The sequence below is a fragment of the Coniosporium apollinis genome (assembly GCF_000281105.1).
Source record: "Coniosporium apollinis CBS 100218 chromosome Unknown supercont1.46, whole genome shotgun sequence".
Lineage (NCBI taxonomy): Eukaryota > Fungi > Ascomycota > Dothideomycetes > Coniosporium > Coniosporium apollinis.
Genome location: NW_006913308.1, coordinates 110,386 through 131,059, shown reverse-complemented (window position 1 = coordinate 131,059; position 20,674 = coordinate 110,386). Strand labels below are relative to the sequence as shown.

The 20,674-nt window shown below is 54.5% G+C and overlaps 6 protein-coding genes across 6 annotated transcripts; 3 read left to right on the top strand and 3 right to left on the bottom strand.

The window, feature by feature from the left end:
• Positions 1 to 811: 811 nt before the first annotated feature.
• Positions 812 to 3,517, top strand: W97_07891 (uncharacterized protein; the record flags this gene model as incomplete). The annotated part of the gene is made up of 1 exon (XM_007785760.1): positions 812 to 3,517. The coding sequence occupies one exon, from the start codon at positions 812 to 814 to the stop codon at positions 3,515 to 3,517; it is 2,706 nt and encodes a 901-aa protein (XP_007783950.1).
• Positions 3,518 to 3,880: 363 nt separating this feature from the next.
• On the bottom strand, positions 3,881 to 4,336 carry W97_07890 (uncharacterized protein; the record flags this gene model as incomplete). The annotated part of the gene is made up of 1 exon (XM_007785759.1): positions 3,881 to 4,336. The coding sequence occupies one exon, from the start codon at positions 4,334 to 4,336 to the stop codon at positions 3,881 to 3,883; it is 456 nt and encodes a 151-aa protein (XP_007783949.1).
• Positions 4,337 to 9,371: 5,035 nt separating this feature from the next.
• Positions 9,372 to 12,374, bottom strand: W97_07889 (uncharacterized protein; the record flags this gene model as incomplete). The annotated part of the gene is made up of 2 exons (XM_007785758.1): positions 9,372 to 11,904; positions 11,950 to 12,374. 2 exons carry the CDS (start codon positions 12,372 to 12,374, stop codon positions 9,372 to 9,374), a joined length of 2,958 nt encoding a protein of 985 aa, XP_007783948.1.
• Positions 12,375 to 13,963: 1,589 nt separating this feature from the next.
• Positions 13,964 to 15,570, top strand: W97_07888 (uncharacterized protein; the record flags this gene model as incomplete). Its single annotated transcript, XM_007785757.1, has 3 exons — positions 13,964 to 14,059; positions 14,116 to 14,656; positions 14,954 to 15,570. 3 exons carry the CDS (start codon positions 13,964 to 13,966, stop codon positions 15,568 to 15,570), a joined length of 1,254 nt encoding a protein of 417 aa, XP_007783947.1.
• Positions 15,571 to 16,471: 901 nt separating this feature from the next.
• On the top strand, positions 16,472 to 17,245 carry W97_07887 (uncharacterized protein; the record flags this gene model as incomplete). The annotated part of the gene is made up of 1 exon (XM_007785756.1): positions 16,472 to 17,245. One exon carries the CDS (start codon positions 16,472 to 16,474, stop codon positions 17,243 to 17,245), a length of 774 nt encoding a protein of 257 aa, XP_007783946.1.
• A 461-nt stretch (positions 17,246 to 17,706) lies between these two features.
• On the bottom strand, positions 17,707 to 20,300 carry W97_07886 (uncharacterized protein; the record flags this gene model as incomplete). The annotated part of the gene is made up of 4 exons (XM_007785755.1): positions 17,707 to 18,847; positions 19,015 to 19,687; positions 19,739 to 19,965; positions 20,020 to 20,300. The coding sequence occupies 4 exons, from the start codon at positions 20,298 to 20,300 to the stop codon at positions 17,707 to 17,709; spliced, it is 2,322 nt and encodes a 773-aa protein (XP_007783945.1).
• Between the last annotated feature and the right edge of the window lie 374 nt (positions 20,301 to 20,674).

The following is a 20,674-nucleotide window of genomic DNA, read 5'->3' as shown; positions in this document are numbered from 1 at the left end:
ACAGTATTGTAGGTTCTTGAAGAGAAACATGAGCATACGCTGGCTTCTGCCCGAAAGTGTCATCAAGGTATGCATCGCGCATAACACTGCTCTGTGAAGGTTCTGACATCCCTGGCAGTACATCGAACAACACGACTTATACGTCGAGCACTCAACCCGCGACGGTTCGAAGACACCAGAGCCACGCGGAAAAACCCCAGAGCCACGCACTCGCTGATACAGCACGCCGTGCAGCTTAATACTCACTCTCTCATGAGACCCTGATCACGTTATTCGAATCCGGTTCTTCTACAGCCGTTCTTATAGCAGGAGCAGTACAACACTCCAGATCATAGACCTTACGCGATGTCTTGGATACGAGTCCAGCAGAGCGTGTCATCACGTCGTGGGTTTGAAGCGTATCCTTTTCCGGAGTTCAGGGCGGTCTTTTACCAGCATTCTTACGGGTTGTAGACGAGCAAGAGGATGGTCGGCCATTGTCGTTCTTGGTGATAGAGAGGTAGACAATATACCCGTTCGTAGCGGAAAGGTTTTTCCGTTATGCGAACAAAATTCAGGCATGAGAGAGCGGAGGAATATCACGTGACGGTGACGTCCGTGTTACTCCCAGCCAACCCCACCAGTCCGAAAGTGGTAAACTCCCGACAAACAAGGTTTCTAGCGCCTTACCCGCTGTCGCATACCGTCTCTGTACCTTGTATAATCTTAGTTTAATGCGAATTGCACACTGTATCTTCGCCGTCTGTAAATAAATCCGCATTCCACACCCTCCCAAACCTGCAAACCTCACACCACCCCAGCGGCAACCCCCATGCCGCGCGACCCTCCCCCATCCTCCCAGCGCCGCGACCAAGACAGAGATCGAGATCGCGAGCGCGATCGCAACAGAGACCCCGACCGCAGACCCAAAGTCTCAGACTCAGACCGCCGCCGCCGCCGCACAACCCACCGCCCCACGAACAGCGCAAGCTTACTCCTCCCCCGCGACTCGGCCGACCTCCCCGAAAGCGCATCTGAGTCGCCTAGTCCCACGAAACATCGTCGGCATCGAGAGGATACACCGACGTCGGGGTCGCCTAGCCCGACCAAGCCGCCGCGATCGAGACAAGCGGGCAGAAGCAGCCGGGATGGTGGCGGTGATAATGGTGGGGGCAGTGGAGGTGGTAGTGGTGGACTCCTGTCCGCGGGCAGCTTGGCGAAGCTGGACAAGCTGAACGACACGAGGGGATGGGATTATGATGGGAAATACGTGCGGGAGGTGCAGGAGAGGGAGAGGAGGATGGAAGTTGAGAGGGTGAAGGGAAAGAGGAAGGAGAAGAGGAGGGAGAGGACGACGGATAGGGATGGCGGAGGCTATGAGAGTGGGAGGGGTTATGAGTCTGAGAGGCCTAGGCGATCGAGGAGAGGAGAGGCCAGAGTGGACGATTCGGAGAGGGAGGGCGGTGGAACAGGTGGGAGCGGTAGGGGCGGTGGAAGAGGTGGGAGTGGTGGGGGCGGTGGCAGGCCTGCTCAAGAAAGGGCAAAGGCGGGCGATACTACAGGCCATGAGAGCGGAAGGGGACACGACTCCGACAGACCCAGGCGGCCAAAGAGAGAGCGTGTCCCAGAACATAATTTAGACTACGAGAGGGATCGGTACGACGAGAAGCAGGCGCGGAGGCAAGGCGGGGAGGAAGATGCCGAGGAGAAAATCAAAAGATATTTAGAGGAGAAGGAGAAGAGGAAGCGGCGCAAACAAGAGAATGACCAGGATGAGCGCAAAGAAAAGCGCAGGAAGAGGAGGGTTATCAGCGGGCCGTTGCTGGAAGAGGGCGGAGAAGATGAGGTCTATGAATACAAGAAAGAGTTTCGAGGTGGTGCTGACGGCGACGACTACGAGGAGAAAGAGTTCCGAAGAAAAAGACGGAAACGCATATGCATTATAGCCTTGATCGTCATTGTTGTCCTAGCGATCATCATCCCAGTCGCTGTTCTCATGTCAAAGAAGAGCAGCGGCGACAACGTTCAAAGCGTAGCAGCGGCCAACAGCAACCAGCCTGCGAACAAGAACCTCGAATCAATTTCTGAAAACGACATCCCGGCAGCCGCCAAAGGAACGATACTGGATCCATTCAGCTGGTACGACACAACAGACTTCAACGTCACCTACACCGAGGAAACGGTCGGCGGCCTGCCGCTCATTGGCTTGAATTCCACATGGGATGACACCGTATGCGCAAACGAGAAAGTCCCATGCCTCAACGACACCTTCGCATACGGCAAGACGCCCATCCGCGGCGTGAATGTTGGCGGCTGGCTGAACATCGAGCCATTCATCACACCATCATTCTTCCAGCACTACAGCTCGCGGGACGGCGTCATAGATGAGTGGACGCTTTTGGCCAGAATCGGTTCTAAAGGAAAAGCTACCATGGAGAAGCATTATTCGTCTTTCGTCAACGCCCAAACCTTTGCTGAGATTCGTGAGGCTGGTTTTGACCATGTCCGCATTCCCTTTGGGTACTGGGCTGTAAAGACCTATGACGGTGATCCATACGTATCCCAGGTGTCATGGCGATATCTGCTCCGTGGTGTTGAGTACGCACGGCAAAATGGTCTCCGGGTGAACTTGGACCTTCACGGCGCGCCTGGAAGCCAGAACGGCTGGAACCACAGCGGCAGACAAGGCCAGATCAACTGGCTCAACGGCACAGACGGCGACATCAATGCACAGCGCACACTCGACATCCACAAGCAGCTCAGCACCTTCTTCTCACAGCCGCGCTATCAGAACGTTGTGACTCTATACGGCATAGTCAACGAACCACGCATGGTCGCACTCGACCGACAAAAAGTGATAACCTGGACGGAAAACGCCATCAAAGTGATCCGCGACGGCGGCATCACGGCCATCCTCGTCTTCGGCGACGGCTTCATGGGCCTGGACAACTGGCAAGGCAAGCTGCAAAGCGACGGCCGCCTCCTCCTCGACGTGCACCAGTACGTCATCTTCAACGTCGACCAGATCGCGCTCACCCACACCGAGAAGCTGCAGTTCGCATGCAGGGAGTGGAACCTGCAATCCAAGCGCTCGATGAACAGAGCCGCGGGCTTCGGACCCACCATGTGCGGCGAATGGAGCCAGGCTGACACCGACTGCACCGAGAACATCAACAACGTAGGCATGGGCTCGCGGTGGGAGGGCAACCTGAACACGGGTAACGCGTCGACTTCTGTGCTAACGCCGCTGTGTCCGGCGAAGTCAGGGTGTAGCTGCGACCAGGCCAATGCTGAGCCCTCGCAGTGGTCGGATGCGTACAAGGACTTTCTGCTGAAGTTCTCGCAGGCGCAGATGGAGAGTTTTGAGGCGGGCTGGGGATGGTTCTATTGGACATGGGACACGGAGAGTGCGCCGCAGTGGAGTTACAAGCAGGGCATGGCGGCGGGCGTCCTGCCAAAGAAGGCGTATGAGAGGAGTTTCAAGTGTTCGGATCCGTTGCCGGATTATGGGGCTATGGGTTTGCCGGAGAACTTTTGATGCATAGAGAGTAGACGGTTGCATGTGGGGCGAGGAGTCTACGCTTGTTTCTGATCGAATGCCGAAGGGCGGCGTCTGTACAGCTCACTTATTGCTAGAAGTGATGATCAATCTTGTGTTGCTCGGCCAAGAACCGTTCAAGCTCATCCACAGACTACTGAAGCTTCAGTGACAAAGAACGGAAGGTCTGCCGCGAATTCTCTGAGCTATGGATTTCTGAGACAAGGGAAGCTTCGCCGCCATTACTACCCCCCGTTGGGGATACGAAAGTGATGCCAAGGAAATCAACGGAACGACAAGCGTACTGCAGGAATCGGAGTTTTCGTGAAGCTGAACTATGAAAAGCCCTCGCTGGGCTGCTCATCATTCCTCTCTCTTCTCACGCGCTTTCCGCGCGTAAGGATGACTCTTGTAGAACGTTTCCAGTGCCTTCGATTCAGCCGACAGTGAGCGAAAGCCAAACATGTATGAAAGTTCCACACGAAATGCCGACCACCCTGGCCACATTGCGTCGGAATCCAGTTCGCATTTGAGATCCTTGGCACGGCCCCGGCATTCTGACACATGCAACTCGAACTCGTTGAAAGGCGGAATGTTAGACTTCCAGTCCATGTAGTAGCCGTAACGGCCGCCAGTCAAGAGACCTAGAAAAGCCCCAGACTTGAACATTAAGCGTAGGTGGCCACCTCGCGCAAATCTGAAGACCAAGAGTATCCTCTGTCGTATCCCCTTACCCACATAAAAGTCGTCAACCCGCTTCCCAACCTTCGAGTTCCGCCGGGCCCTCGTAAATAGGTAAGCCAAGAACCATATACTCATGCTGAGTCCGTAAACAATCGCAATTGTGACGAAGAACAACCAAAGATGCTTTCCAGACCCATTCAGCTCTTGCAGATTCATTCCGAATACCGACGTAGCCAGACTCAATGGGACGAAGATGAAAGCGAGTATGGTGACTAATCTAGGTTAGCACTCTATCTCCAAGAAGTTCGCCATGCAATGAAGTTTCTCAGCACACATACGTAGTTTTACCCGTTTACTCTCTAAGATGGATAATTTCGCCATTTCGATGCTCTTCTGAGATTCCTCAAGGGACCTTCTAGCCACTTGCATATCCAGCATCTCACGGACCAGGCTGACTGCCTCCGTGAGTTCGGTCAAAGCTTCCTCGAGCTGCTCCACCATTTCTCTAACGGCTTTCTTGTTAGAATCCTCTGAAACGTTCAGATTGCGGTTCGTGAACTTCTTGAGTTCTCCGATCGCAGTTCGCAATTCCACTCGGTGAACTTGCACGCCATCCCAGAGCTTACTAAGATCATTTGAATGTTTCCTGGTTTCCGCACCCGATCGAGCTGCACGTGCGGATGCGGACACAATCCATTGTATGCGAACCACATACCATCGTGTCATGATCTGCAAGCAGGATAGGAGCGGAGAAGGATCTTTCATCTGGTCGTGCCGTAGTTGCTCAGAAAAGAAGGCGGCAAAATCTTTGAATGTTATTCCCCAATGATGATGCCTGTATTCGTAATGATTCAGTATCTCATCGACTGAGCTTGAGTACGTAACATGACTGTCGTAAGCTGGGGCGTCGCTAAGGGCGAATCTGATTTCGGCGGGAGAAAGTGTGTCCATCCACTGCTCTCCAGAGTGATATATCCGGAATGGCTCCGGGCAGAGTTCACCTTCCGTGATAAGGATGGCTGATTGGCATTTTAGCGGCAATTCTTGCTGCCATACATGGCGCGATCCGAACTCACCGGTTTTATTATCCACGTGAATGAGACACAGCTGACCCATCCGGAGGAGGGAAAAGTGACGGACCGGCGGCGAATGCCTGAATAGAGAGTGTTGATCGGATGGAACCCAGTCCTTAATGTGCATGTTCCACACCCAGCCCCATTCCGAAGCGGACCGAATTACAATCCATAGAGCCCAAGGTTCAATTTCGAAGCTTAATCCGAAGATTTCCAGCAGGTAATGATCCAATGGATCGTTTTGCAATAAGAAAAAACGAAATCTAACATTAAGCGGTGGTTGAGCCAGCTTGGTCCTACATGCTTTGCAGTCCTCTTTGATCTTGTCCAGCTCTGTCGGAGAACTCGGAATTGTGTTCAGAGGGTCCCAGACCCTTTGCGGAGCGGCAACAGTCTTGTCATTTTTTATGTCCACAACATCGATACCTCTTTCAAAATGATGAAATCTGTTGGACGCTCCCTCCTGCTCGGCATTCAGATACAAGTACAATGCCTTATACTCAGGCCGTTTGTCGACTATAGACTCCAGGAACTCTGCGTACGTCTCGAACTTGTCACCTAGATTGCTCGGTCCAGGGACGGGATTTGATCCACTCGGCTGTTGGGACATGGTGATTGACTGCTTGGAAAGTTCTTTTGAGGGAAATGAGACGCTTCGAATAAACGAAGCTTCGGTAGAATGATAATGGGACTCATCTTCAGCTGCGGCTGAGCCTGACTCCGCGGAGAGGCCGAGTCCAACATGTGATGACGCCTAACTCAGAGGCTACCAATTGACTTGTAGAGCGTCGTGGTACGAAGACGCACCTGCGCCTCCGTTTTGGGGCTGAACATCGAGGAGACCCGAACGTCACGTGATTTGCTCCGCATGCTGTTACATTTTGTTCCATTCCGTCTCGACCGCACCAACCTCACCATGCACGTTGGCAAGCGCTGGATCAAACAGAGTGCAACTTCCCGAAGTCCTATGTATTTTTCAGCTGTTCCGTGCGGTCAACAGTGGAAAGCATCCGCAACGCTGAGCCACGGCTTGCCTCCGCACCTGCTCGACATACGAACCATGTTATGCAATAGCAGACCCAGCACGTACTACGATGTTGAGGCGCATGCCGAAAGTTCGACGAGAAGCTTTGATGGCACCATTCAATTCCAGCGTCGGTCCACTAGAATCCGATTCGGGAAGGTCTGTCCATGACGAACATGCGAGACAGGAGAACGCATCAACACTTGTTGATCGTTTATATATGCATTTCGCAATTTGGCTCGAGTATCTCATCAAGCCTCACACTACGATCGTCTCTGCATTATGGTCCTCCCTCAGTGCAGAGTGGTGCCAGACAACAACGCCTTCTGTGTTGGGCCATTGCCACGAGCCTGCCTCCAAGGGCAATCCGAAGTGTCCGTTACCGCATCTTTGATTCGCCTTATTCAACACGATATTCACGATCAAACTGGACTCATAATGTTGTCAATAGTAGGGCAGCTAGGCCAATCTCATGCGATAGAGAGTAAAAGACGTCCATCATTCTGCATATATGATGAATCAATCACGTAGAGTGTTTCTGATCTATTGTTTGTCCTTTTTGGCTGTTCAATTTCAGGGCTACAGAAGACTTCAATGCGGCAACCTCAATTTTGAGTGGCTCTTGCCCCAATATGTCCGCCACATCTTTAGCTCCTTTCGGATGCAGTAAGTGCTGTCTCCTGCCTGTGGATTTTCGAATCAAGTCAACAACGTTGTTGCTGCAGATGCACCTCATGCATGAGCGATGTGGCATTCTCTTGCTTCTGTGCAATACTTACTTCTCATAGCATCATTTTCAGCAACTTTTCTGTAACAGCTATGGAGTCCACGAACAGCAGCGTCCCGGAGCCGCCGACGCAACGATACGGTCCACAAGGCTTCAACCACGATAGGCCGCACCTCTTCCGCTCTGGTGGGAGCAGACGCAGGCGCCACCATCTCACCACTTACAGGTACCCCGCCATTGATCTTCTGCCTGAACGTGCAGTGTTCCGCCTTCGCCCTCCACTGGAAGCTAGGACGCGCCTGCGCCCTTACAGAAATTGCGAGGAACCGCTTCCGAACGGGAGCCCCGGGGAGACACGACTCTACGCTATCACGCCAGTGGATGACGAGTTCGCCATGGCCGCGCCCCAGCCTTACAGTGCAGCCGAGCTGGTCAGAGAGTCCCTTGTGGACTCCATGAACCGCGTAAGTCGGTACCGCGGCAAGACAGTATTGAGTCTGTGCAACTTCGCCCTCGATGGCCGTGAAGAGCGCATTGTGCATCGATCCACGGTTTTCTGGATTGGATCGGTTGTGGAGGAACAAGATTATCGCTTCACGATGGGTGCATGGTACCAAATACCACGCCGGGAGACCGTCGGCTCTATTACTCAGTCCATTTCGCAAGATGGCCAAGATCCTAGTCTCGTCTGGTGGCGCGATCTTGAAGCCCTTGTATGGAGAAGCACAGCTCGCGCTTGGCTTGAAGTTGAGCTTCAGCTCAGAACACACCCACAATGGGCGTTGGGGGAGCCCGTTATCATCCGATGGTACGAGGATATGACGCCGGTAGAACTCTTCGCCGGCTCCTTGACCTTCGTGGACATCGCCTCTCTTGGGACCGACAAGCACGATCGCGAATGTCCCATCTGCCTCGAAGAGTACGGGGAGGAGTTGCCTGTAATCGTACCTTGCGGATCCGAACACGTCGTCGGCCACAACTGCCTGCTGAATCACGTGCAGCATCGTGCGAACAGGTTCTGCCCCATGGATAGACAGCCGCTGCAGTTCCCGGACCACAGCTTTTTTCTGCCCTTTAATTCCTTGGGACGTTATGAGTTCGTCCATCGGAGGCTTGACACGATTTGGGATGCGGTAGTCGCCAGCCGAGGGGGCGTGCAGATAGACGCCGACCGAACGATGTGGGACTTGCGGGCCCTCGTACTGGTGGCCCAGGAGTTTCACAAACGCGAGATGCATCACAACGCCGCGACTTATGAGGAAACCGGTGTCATGATGCAAGTCGTCGAGATGGTGCTTATGACTTATCCTCGACATCCGCTCCTCCCGCAGGAGCTCTTTACACGGTTGAGAAGAGCGGTCATAGGCACTCTCATATGGGATGACGTTGAACACATGCGCGGAGAGGATCTCCCCATGGCCCCAGGATTCTACACGTTTCTTAGTCGGACCTTGCGGCGGCTGATCCTGCTGTCAGTGTTCAGGCATCGAGAATGGCTTGACTGGCTGTGGAGATATGGTCAGTGGGAAAATTGGTACATGTTCTCGTACTGCAGTGCTTGGAGCGGTTTGCCACAAGACGCTGACTACAGAGGGGTTCATGCACTTGTGGCTTCGACATCGATACAACGGACCCGTTGTAGGGAGATATTACCTATGGTATTCAAGAATCTCTTACCCAATTCCACCCCTTCGGTTGACGCTTGGCGGCATCTCTAACTCTACACTTGCGAGTCTGCTGGTCGAGTTGTTTTTCTCTGTAGTAATCATGATTCACAAAAGCGAGCTTGATCCGCTCTTGTTATTCCGCTCTTGCGTTTAATCTGTCTTGTCATTTGAGTGTGAATGCGGGACATAGCTGCATTTGCCGACAGGGACTGTCCAAGCTTGCATGACAACCATGCAGATACTAGGGTGCACACAGCAACCCTTCCAAGCTACACCAGAAGCTTCATGACTGAAGACTGATACATAGACTGATCGGAGAAACAGCAGAGCTCACGAAATCACGCCCTTGATAAAGTTACTTGTGTTTGGTAACCCTAGAAGGCAGAGCACCTCGATCCGCCCAGATGGTCAATGAAGATAACGAAGCAAGTACAGGATGGAGGCTTGTTGATTGGGCTTGTGCTTTGCACATTTACAACTTGGCAGGAAACTGAATGAGATCATGGGGTATCTTTGAATACAGCCATCCGCCCTGGCCATTTGACGGATAGTCTCTGGCACTGCAGGTGCGCTGGCGCGCTGCAACTCCACTCCTTTTCCGTCCGGCCCAACAGCGCGATACACTGCGGCAATCCGCCAGCATAGACGCGAAAATCATGACAGCAAGATCCCAAGCGATTCAGCCCATCTCATAGATCCGCACCGCTGCCGGCTCCCTCGCGACATTCGCCGGCAGGGTCAAGAACGCATCGTCTACCGCCATCCTATGGGGCTTGATCCGCCTCCTCTCCTCCGCCTCGGCCTTATCCAGCAATCTAGCAACAGCAGTCCGCCGCTTCCCATCCACGCTCGCCGCGAAGCCGATCTGCCCAGCGACTGTCTGGTCCCTCTGCGTGATGGGGACATCCATAGCCAGAACTGACGCGCCCATCCTGAGCAAGATCTCAACGATGTCAGGATGGCCGTGATGGGCGGCGTAGCGCAGGGGCTGCCAGTTCGCCTCGTCGCGCTGCTGGATAGAGGCGCCACGCTCGATGAGCTCGAGGACGACGGCTAGGTGGCCGGCCTTGGTTGCGCGGCAGAGCGGCGAGTCTTCGCGCGAGCCTTGCTTAGGAGAACGGGAGTGCACGGCGGCGCCTTTGTCCAGCAGCATCCGCACGATGTTCGCGTTGCCGTGGCTCGCTGCATGGCACAGAGCTCGGTCGCCTGATGCGTCGCGCGCTTCAACGATGGCGCCTCGCTGCAGGAGCATGCTGATGAGCTCGTCCGACCCGGACATTGCTGCGAGGTGGAGTGGTCGATAGCCGTGACGGGTTACGGCAGCCTCTACTTGCGCGCTAAAGCTGAGTAACAGCGCAAGGATGGTGGGGTCGCGCTGGTTACAGGCGTAGTGGATCGGGCGCAGGCCCTTATGGCATTGAGCTTCGACCGAAGCGCCTTTGCGAAGCAGCAGCTCAGCCGCCGGGAAGTTTTTGGTCATGACTGCCAGGTGAAGGGCCGTCCTTCCGTCGCTGGTTCGCGCATCGACCGGTGTGGCCCGCTTCTGCTGTAGGAGGAGGTCCGCGACTCCCTCATGGCCATTGTAGCTTGCCCAGTGGAGCGGAGTCATGTCTCCGTCTGCCTGATGTTTGATGTTGGCTCTCTTGACGAGAAGAAGAGCAGTAGTCTGAGAAGCACCGGCAGCGCAGGCGCAGGATAACGGGGTCATGGCAGCCTTTCCTGAAGCCTCGATATCAGCTTTCCCAGCGAGCAAAGTCTCAATGGCGGCATCGTGATCGCCTTCGGCAGCATAATGTAGTGCTGTCATGAGTTCCGCATCCTTGGCCTCGATGTCCGCTCTTGACTTGAGAAGGAGCTTAATCGTAGGCTCGTCACCGATCTTTGCGGCAGCGTGCAAAGCGGTCAGATTATGACGGTCCCGAGCATTGACTTTTGCACGGTATGACAGCAGCAGCTCGGCTACCTCCGAGTGACCGAGGTCGCACGCAAGTCGCAATGGGGCCTTGCCGTCCGGTCCACGAGCATCTACATCGGCGTGGTCTTCAAGCAATTCCTGTACAACCCGGTAGTGACCCCGAGATGCTGCAAGATGTAACGGAGTCATGCGGGATTTGTCCATGACATCCGTTTTCGCACCGTGGCGCAGTAGTAAGGCCACAACACCGTCGTTGCCACAGTGGGATGCTACAGCAAGCGCTGTTCTGCCAGATCCTTCGTGACGTTCTTCAATATCGACTCGTTGCTCTAGAAGCCGCTCTATTTCTACGCGTGACCCTGACTGCGCAGCCCGCACAAGTGCCGGGGCCCTGAGGCCTTCAGCGGAACCAAAATCAATGCTCGTGTGGACATTGCGCTCATGGCGGCGTTTCACGCGTAGAGAATCCAGAGGCGGGCTGACTGATCCGGGTGCGTTCGGCGACAACTGCTCCGGCGCTGGCGGTGCAAGTCGGGCTTTGCTCGCGTACTTACGAATGGTTCCCCAAGCCGATTTTTTGACGTCTGCCGATTTGCCCTGACCGGCAAGTGAAGACTGCTGTGGGATGGCGGAACACGAAGCGGAAGTCTTGTGATGTATCGGTCGGAGTTCACTAGCTTGGTCATCGAAGTGAATTGAGCTGTAGGGCCGTGGTTTCTGCCAGGGCTCGGTCTTGAAGCGCTCCATCGGTGACAGCAGATCGCCGTGCTCATCCTGCTCCGCTGAGCCCGATAGCGCTTGGTTCGATCGTCGCTCTAATTGCGGATAATCTCGAGGGGTATACCTTGGACTGTCAGAAGCCGATCGATGAGCTGGTTTCACCGGCAACCTGCTACTAGCTTGCGCTATAGCTTCACGATACGCAACTGGATTGACAGTATTGGCATCGGCATCGAAAAAGCCGCTATCGTGGGTTGACTCGGATTCGGTAACAATAGTCGGGGCCCCTTGCCGGAAGGGATTCGTCGAGTCCGAGACGGACCTGTGGACGGTCTCTTTGCTCCTCGACTGGTTGTGTGCCATGGCGTTCAGATATGGCCCGGTCTTGACTATCTCCGCATCGATGTCAAAAATTGTGCTACCAATGGTCGATTCGGGATGGCTAATGATAGTCGCAGCACCAGCTTCAGAGCCTCTTCTAGTGGCACGGAGCGTCGTCGCGTCGTCTAAGACCTTTTTGATTATCTGTCGGCTCTCCGGTTGACGCAGTAGGGTAGTTTGCTGCATGTCGGTGTGGCTGGCAGTGGTCAGAGGCATACCGTATAAGCGGCGCAATACTTACCAGCGCGTCGCCTGGATCAGGAGCTGCAGCGCAGCGTACTGCGACCGCAACCGCTCTGCGTGATCCTTCATGCCTGCCTCATTCCAAGTATACTTTGTATTCCTCCAGAACGGGTTGTTTGTAACGAGTCCAGCAACCTCTTCAGCTATAAAGTCCATGGCGACCTTGACTCCATCGATCGAGTTCTTGAACGCCTCGAGAAGCTCACGATGGGTGGGAGAGTCGGCAAGATTGTATTGCGCCCAATCTTGTATCTGCACCAAAGAAGTTTTGACGGTAAGGAGCTCATTGATGAGCAGCCTGATTGTGATGTCTGCGCCGTCGAATCTGCCTTTCGCATCGGATAGATTCTTGATCGTCTTCGTGATCGCGGCAACGATGGCGCCCGTTGCGCTTATGCCTCCAATGATTGACAGAGGCTCCATTGAAGCTTATGTAGGTACGACAGGCTGGCTGGTGACTGGCCACGGCTGCGAGCTCCAACCAGTATACAATTGCGCGAGGCAACAAGGCGTCCTCGCTCTGCTGCACGCCGTGACACGAGGTGCGATTAGCGTCCTCTACCGTTCGAAATGCGACTCACTGGGCTGTTAATCGGCGTCGGTGGTTTTACATGATCAGAAGACTATACTCGAGCAATTGAAGCGGCACAGAGCAGACAATCTACTGCTATTAATGAGAGGCCCATAAAGATAACACAAGAGGTGTTGAGCCTTGTGAGGGACGAGGCTGAGCTTTGTAAGACGTGCATAGAGAGCTCTGGGTTGGCCAATTGGCTTACGGACGCCATGCAGAAGGCCTGCAAGCTAAGCAGCTCCGCCTCTGACTCTGCATCCCTCATGTTTTCGGTCAAAGCTGTGTAAGTTCCGAAGATATCGACGGTTAACAAAAGAAGAGTTTCAAGAAAACGGATACGTTATTACAGCCTGCTCATGGTAGTCTGGAAGCGGTGGACTCAATTGGTTTGTTCATGAGGCGAGTGGTGATCTCGAAGGGACGGGAAGAACCTTGTTCCTCCTGAACCTCGCCCGAGTAACAAACACACGCAACAATAACACCTACTCGAACAGCACCTAGGTTATATGCGGCGAAAAGCTTAGAATCTGCACTACAAGAGGAACACTCGGGATGCAACCTCGACCTGTTGTATCCAAACCGATGGTGTGGCGGCATGTCCGTGAAGGCTTCATGGCTCGCGCGGCTCGTTCCGCTCCATGCTGCCTTCGATGCGGGCCGCACCAGCCGTGGAATCTTCTCAACGGATATCATTGGATTGGTCTGGCTAGGGACTTACTCATAAACTTGAGTGCATGAATTCTGGTCAGGAGGGAAATCGTTCCCTGTCAACATGATTGGAGACAATCCAACGATGGGCTTTCCTCAGGGTATCTGCTTGACACGCTAATGCTGATCACAATCTGCGCGGAGACAAACTGGCCCCATGGTGTACATACTTGCGCCTCAAGCCCCGCTTCTCTTAGCTTGTTCCTTCGCTCTTCACGTTGTTCTTCTTTCTTTCTGCTCCTCACCCTTCTAAGCTATCCGAACGTCTTCCTCATGCAGACTGAGTCAGGCAATGAGGTTCCTTTCTATGAAAGATCAGTCCTCGGGTCTCACATCGTACCAGTACATGTTCATACTGCAATAGTCGCAAATGATGGGAGGAGTGCGGATGCATCTCGCATCGGGAGCGCTCCCGGTGATCCCGATGCATGGTTTAATGCAGGTGCGGTGGGACCACACGTGCGAGTAGAGCTTGGTAGCAGATAAACTCCAACGCTTCCGTTGAATAAGGGTCTCATCGAATCGAAGTTTTCCATTCCAGCGAGCGAAGAAAGATGATTCAACTCGACGCAAAGATTCGCGTGATGGTGATCGGCGGCGGTACTATACCGGTTCATGCATAAAATTCGGTCTAATATGCTGATGACTGGCACAGGCTGCGCAGGTTTGCTGATCGCGCATGTGCTTAAAAAGGTGCGCCCGGTGCTGCTGCCAGACAGATCTCAAGCTCATGGTCCAGGCCGGTATATCGTGTACCGTCTTCGAGCAAGCCAGCTCCATTGATGCACGACCACGTGATTGGAACTTCGCCATATATTGGGCGCAAGTGCGTTGTCCTTGTTCATTGTACCTGGGGATAATACTCGACTGACTGTATCGAAGTCGCCACTCGAACAATGCCTACCAGAAGAGATCAACAATTTGCTGTTGACAGCGCAAGTCGACAACTATATCCCGAACGCCAAAGATACCATCCCAGTCTTCCATGGAGAGAGGGGTGACAAGATGAAAGAAATACCTGCGCCGTATAGCCTTCGATTGGGCAAGAAGAAGTTCACCAGACTGATCTCTCGAGGATTGAATATACGGGAACGTTCTTTTGCTTTTTCCGCAAACAAGGAGAAGCTGACAATCTTACAGTACGGCAAATGCATATCAAGCATCTCAACTTCCAAAGACGCAGTAACCGCTACATTCGAAGACGGTACCACGCACACCGCTACCCTCCTGATAGGAGCCGAAGGAGCCCATTCACTCACACGAGAGTTCCTGCTCGGTCCAGAAAAGGCCGCGCTCATCCAGTCACCAGTCGTCGCCAGCGTGACCATCGCACGCCCTGCAGCAGCGGCATCGGCGATGGCGAAGATTGATCCCAGAGCCAACTGCTGGTTCCATCCGAATGGCCAGTTTTCCTGGGCTTCAGGTCAGTCTTCATCTCCGCCCTGAATCAGCACCACTTCGCATGGCTTGAGGCTGGAGCACGGGTCGTCGTGGCCCGCTGGCAAAATGCAAAGAGTTTGACGCCCTGAGAGGCGCTCCTCTTTATGAATCTGTGCAACTTCAAGCCGTCATGCGAGATCTGCTGTGGACCTCGTCTTTCCCTTGGGCATCGAGCAAGCAATCTCAAGTGTTGCAGGTGCTCGTCATTCAGTTGTTTCTAACCGACATGGCGGACGTGGGCTGCTCGCAAACCTCAGGCCTCAATACTAACGTACGACAGTACTGGACAGCTATGATAAACCCGACATCGCGGACTGGGACTGGATGCTTATCCAAACCTGGATGCAGCAAGAGCCGACCACCCTCTCCGGCAGCGCCATCATCGAGGATATGAAAAGGCGCGCAAAAGAATTCGCAGATCCCTACAGAACAATCATACAAGCGATCCCTGACCAGACTCCAGCGTGGCACAATCGCTTGTCGTACTGGCCGACTCAGCCTTGGGACAATCTTGGCGGGAGAGTGACACTAGCGGGAGACGCGGCGCATCCGATGACCTTTCGTACGCAGAGCTCTTACTTTCTCGAAGATGATAGCGGACTGACGATATACTGTACAAAAGACCGTGGCCAAGGCCTTAACAACGCCATCCATGATGCCGCTACTTTACTGCAGCAGTTGAGAGCCATGCCGGAAAAGACCCAAGAAGCATTGGCAGCGGCAGTTCTGGAATACGAGAAGGAGATTTGGCAGAGAGGGAAAGCAGCCGTGGAGGGTTCGGCTCAGAATACCTTGATGGTCCACGACTGGGCGAAGATGGCGGATTCGCCGCTCCTGAAATTTGGCACTGTGCAGAAGGTTGACATGCAACAGACTAAGGCTGAAACAGTATCATGATGTATCAATCTAACGACCATTGCATCGCCGACATTGTACAGGTAACGGGAAGCCTCAAAACTTCTGATAACTACAACTAAGCTTCGAAGAGGAGTGACGCGACTGCGTGAAGCTGACCCGATTGGAAGGCGGATGAGAGGGGTTGAAGGAAGGTAGCTGACAAATCTTGAGCAGCCTTCAGTGCGCCCATGGTTGTTAGTGTAGACATATTAAAACAAAAGCCGATTCAATTACTAGCATGCAGTCGTGGGCGTAGATGACGAATTTGGAGATGCACAGTAACAAATAAGGGAGCGTGCGAGATGGAAAGATTGGTACTAGCAAGAGTAGCAGCACCGGCTTTGAGATCACAGAAACTGCCTATCTATCCAAGCGCTACCTCACTACAGAAGCGCTTCCATGGCTAGCCGTTTAGGAAGAGTATAGGGACCTATCCCGACTAACTATAACCCTAAACGGTATAGAATCATAGTAATATATACTTAGAAGTTATATAAGTAACGCTTAGGAGTTGCATAAGCGATGCATATACATCTTATGGGTGGGCTTAGCTTTGCCAAGGTAAGCTCTGGGTGGTGCCAAGTCTCAATTTCTGGGTGCCCGGAACTTTTCTCGGGTGCCGCGAGGTGTGTGCCCCTGGGACAGCTTGCAAGCCTGACCTGCATAATGTCGTATTCGCGCATCCAACTGTGCATTGTCAACCGCTCTCGCTCTCCAGAGTAACAGCGAGCATAGCAGGCAAGGAGTTTCTACTCAATCCTCGGAGTCTAATTATTCACGTCACTCTGGCTTTCACGTGTCCTCGAAGTCGAGTCTTTCCTACATCAAACTACTTAATCTCGCAGAAAGAAAGTCTAGGGCAATCAGTCTAATCCATCTAACCCAACTCCCCCTACGCCATATGCCTTCCTACGCAGTGCTAGGCGCGACCGGCAACACCGGCCTCAGCCTGCTAACAATCCTCTCCCAATCCCCCTCCAACTCAATCCACGCGTACTGCCGCTCCAAGTCCAAACTCCTACGTCTGCACCCCTCAAGCAGCACCAACGAGAGAATCAAGATCTACGAAGGCGCCCTCGAAGACGTGTCCCTAATCAGCTCGTGCATCTCCGGCACCCGCGCCGTCTTCCTAGCCGTCGCGCTCTCCGACAACAAGCCCGCCTGCACAATCGCCCAAGACACCGCTCGCGTCGTTGTCGCTGCGCTGGAGAAGCTCCGCAGGGACGAGCCCAATGCAAAACTGCCGCGCCTTGTCGTCCTGAGCTCAGCCTCTCTCTCCGCGCATCTGAGCCGCTCCCTCCCACGCGTCGTGCACTGGCTGCTCCTTGCGTGCGCCTCGCACGTATACGCGGACCTAGCCAAAGCGGAGACCTACCTGCGCTCCCAGAGTTCCTGGATCTCGACCACGTTCGTAAAGCCAGGGGGCCTGGTGCACGATGCGCAGAAGGGCCATGAGCTGAGCACGGAGCGGCAGGTGACGTTTCTCAGTTTCCTAGATCTCGCGGCGGGGATGGTTGAGATTGCGGATGCAGAGGGCGAGGGGTGGGATGGGAGGGATGTTAGTGTGGTGCCGACGGCGGAAGATGTGAGGGTTGAGTGGTGGGCGCCGTACTACCTGTTCAGAGGGCTGTTGTTCCATTTCTTCCCGAGCGCGTATCCGCTTCTGGGGTCTTAGTGGTGCCGGTTGTTTAGGTAGGTTCGGTGCAAGTTACCGCCCAGCTCAAAAAGATTAGCATCGCTGTTGCTTAGAGCACGCGGCATGGATCGGGATCAGCGGAGGTTCCGAGCAGTACGTATCCGTACACATACATTTGAGAATTTGCCCTTTTTGCGAGCCTTCATAGTAGCTACGACACAGTACAGCGGACTAGGACGAAGAGAAAGATATACTACACGACAAGAACCCAAACCGATCGAGTCTTCACCCCGCAAGCCATGCGCAAATAATGGAAGAGACTAGCATTATCGTCCTTTGGATAGTGGACTTCTTTCCTTCGCTTCGTGATGGACAGTCCCAAGAGTACCCGGCGTGCGGTCTGTGAGCGAGTGTTCGTACAACGATTCTTGGGCGACTCCCGCACTATCCTAGCTCTTCCGCACCACCACCAACCATGCTTCGACAACGCACACGCACGCTCAGCCATGGCTCGTGCTCCCCGTCTCCAACAAGGGCGCACTTTCACTCGCCGTTCCTTCCTCCCCCCTCTTCTTCTTCCCCGCCCTCTTCTTCCTCTTCTTCTTCCCCTTCTTATCCTCCGCCTGCCCATCCGTATTCTCCTTCCCATCACTGCCCTCACTCCCGCCCAGCAGCTGCGCGTTCTCCGTGTCCGAGCTCGAGTTGGTCTCGAGAATCATCTTCTTCACACCTCCCACATCCGTGATATTTGCCGTGATGCTTCCGCTTCTCACGTTCGTCTTGCGCTTCTTGAGGCCCTGTTCCGGCGCGTCCGAGTTGAGGCTTCCGACCGTGTCCTCGCTGCCGTCGGTTTCCTGCCGCGCGGTCTGCGGACGGCCGTCGATGCCGAGGACGATTTTCTCCGGCTGTGGGTGAGGGGACACAGGGCTGTCGTCTATGCCGTCCTGGCCCTGGGGGTTGGGAGACTCGTTGGCGCCGTTGGGAGCTTGCATCTCGGTCTGTCCCTTGGCAGCGGACTTGGAAGGCGAGGCCTCCGACCTGCCTGCTACTGGAGATGAGCGGCCCATGGTGCCGTAGCCGACGGCGACGGCCTGAACACCATCGCTCGCCTCCTTGCCTGGTGTCACTAATGTGTCGCTCGGACTGCCTTTCAGTGCGGGCTCGGAGTTCTGCCGCGGCTTCTGGCCGTTGGTCTTTGCGTCTGAGCTTTCGGGTATCGTGGAGGGTACGCCCTGTCCGGGTTTGATCCTCACCGTCGAGATCCTTGTTGCTTTCGGGCGGCTGGCGACGTTCGAGGGACCAAGGTGCTTAAAATGCTGCCTGAGTTCATCGGTGTTGCTTCTCACGGCCTGCGGCTTGAGGCTTCTGTCAGTGCCGCTGCTCCTCCTTCGAAGCATGAACGCTGTCGGTTTGGGCGAAGAGGAAAACTCGGGCGTGGACTGTTTGCGGCTGCCATTGGCGTCTTGACTCGCGCGACGGGCAGGCGTGCCAGATTGCTCGCCTCCCTCCGGTGGTACTTCTGTGGCAGTGGATGGATCCTGAATGATTTCGCCTTTGGGCACGCGGGTTCGGGGGGCGGGGTGCATGCGGCGGATGGCTTTGTGGACGTCGACGAAGACGTCGGACTCGTCAATGATTTCCCTGCAGTATAGGTTAGCTCTGTAGCATGTGAGTAGGTGGGTTGAGCTTGATAGACACGAATCTTTGGACCCTGGGAGAGTCCAAGAACGCTACAGTCACGATGATGCTTGCTCGCCTCGGCTGGAGCTGCCTTAATGTAAGAAGGAGAAAGCAGGGAGGATACATACTCGCCGATGAGCTCTTCGATGACATCCTCCAGTGTAACGACACCAAGCGCGCCGTAAGGCTCCCCTGGGAAATCGGAAACAAGAACCATGTGAGATTTGCCTTCCTGGAAGAAGTTGACGATATCAAGGCAGCTTGTTTCTGGTCGAGTTTCCGGTAAAGTCGCGAGTGCGAAGTCGCGCACACGTAGAGCGTCTTCTGGGTCGTAAGTGATGAGCATCTTGACTAACAACATGCCGATGAAGTTGCGAGGGTTGTCTGGTTGGTATATCGGAATCCTTGAGTATCCGGCAGAGAGGATGGTGTCCATCATATCTACGTCAAGGACAGTGTCTGCGGACATTGTGAAAACGTCGCCCATCGGCGTCATGATGTCCCCGATCGGCTTGTCTTTCAAGTCCAGCACTGCGCTGATGATAGTGACTTCATCCTGGTTCAGCCGCTCGTCTGGGCTCGTACCAAGTGTCTTGTGAAGCGTGACCAAGGTTTTCAGACCGGCCTTCTTGTACGTTGTGCCGTGGTCTTCGCCTAGGAGATAGTCGAGTAGCTTCGCAGTGGGCCAGGCGACGGGAGCCATGATCCACATGAGCGCAAGAACCATTGGCGACATCCAGGCGCCGATGGGAAGTCCATAACGAACACAGATTGACTGAGGAACGATCTCTCCGAAGATGACTGGCAAATGTTAGCATCTATCTTGATGAGCCGGACGTTCGGGTCACTGACCGATGAGCACGGTACTGCTGAGGACGGCAGGCCAGCCGCCTCCCAGCGATCTGTCGAGAACGATTGGCAGCGTCTCATTGGTGATGACATTGCTAAGCAGCAGCGTAACCAAAACCCAATGTTTGCCCTTCTTGAGCAGTCGCAGCACGCTCTTGGCGCTCTTTCTCTCGGTGCCTTCTCCGGACGTTGCGATGACCTGGAGGTAGAGCTCGTCCTGGCCCATCAATCTGCAGGGCGAGTAAGCAAGGACTCACTGATTGGGGGATGCTTGATCGACGTACGCGATGGTAAGGCCTGCGAAAATGCCTCCAAGAAGCACCAAAGCCACAGCCGTACCCAAGTATGCCCACAATTGAGGATCGTCGGCGGGCTTGCCCTCGCCATCCTCGGTGATTGAGTACCCAAATGGCGAGCGGCGTGTCGGTAGAGCGCGGATGGAGGGAGCGTATGCTACCAACACGAGCAGGAGGTTAAGGAGAGTAAGTCTTGCCGTCCGCGAGATGCCATTCCTCGTAGCGTAGTGCATCCCGCGAGCGACGGGGCCGGCGAGGAACAGCGCCATGGCACCTTTCCGACTGACAGAGGGTGATGTGCGTGTTAAGGCAGGACGCGCGAGGCGGCGCGAGAAGTCGACGCTGGTGATGGTTTTGTCCACCAAGGTGAGTAATTACTCCTGCGTCTCGACCAGGAGCTCCCGGGCCTCACAAGCGGCTAAGAATTGCGTAGGAACCGAGCTTTTTGCAGGACGTGCACTTGCCGTCATCAAACGGCTGCAACAGCGCCACAGGAGCGCAACATCAATTCCGCAACGGCGATGATGGACGGGCTCCGCGAAGACTCAGTTCATCGACGAAGAGATTGGTTGCTCTGCACAGGCGGAGGGGTGGCAGCCAGTTGACATGGACTGGAGATGGGCTGCCAGCTGTGGTAGACAGC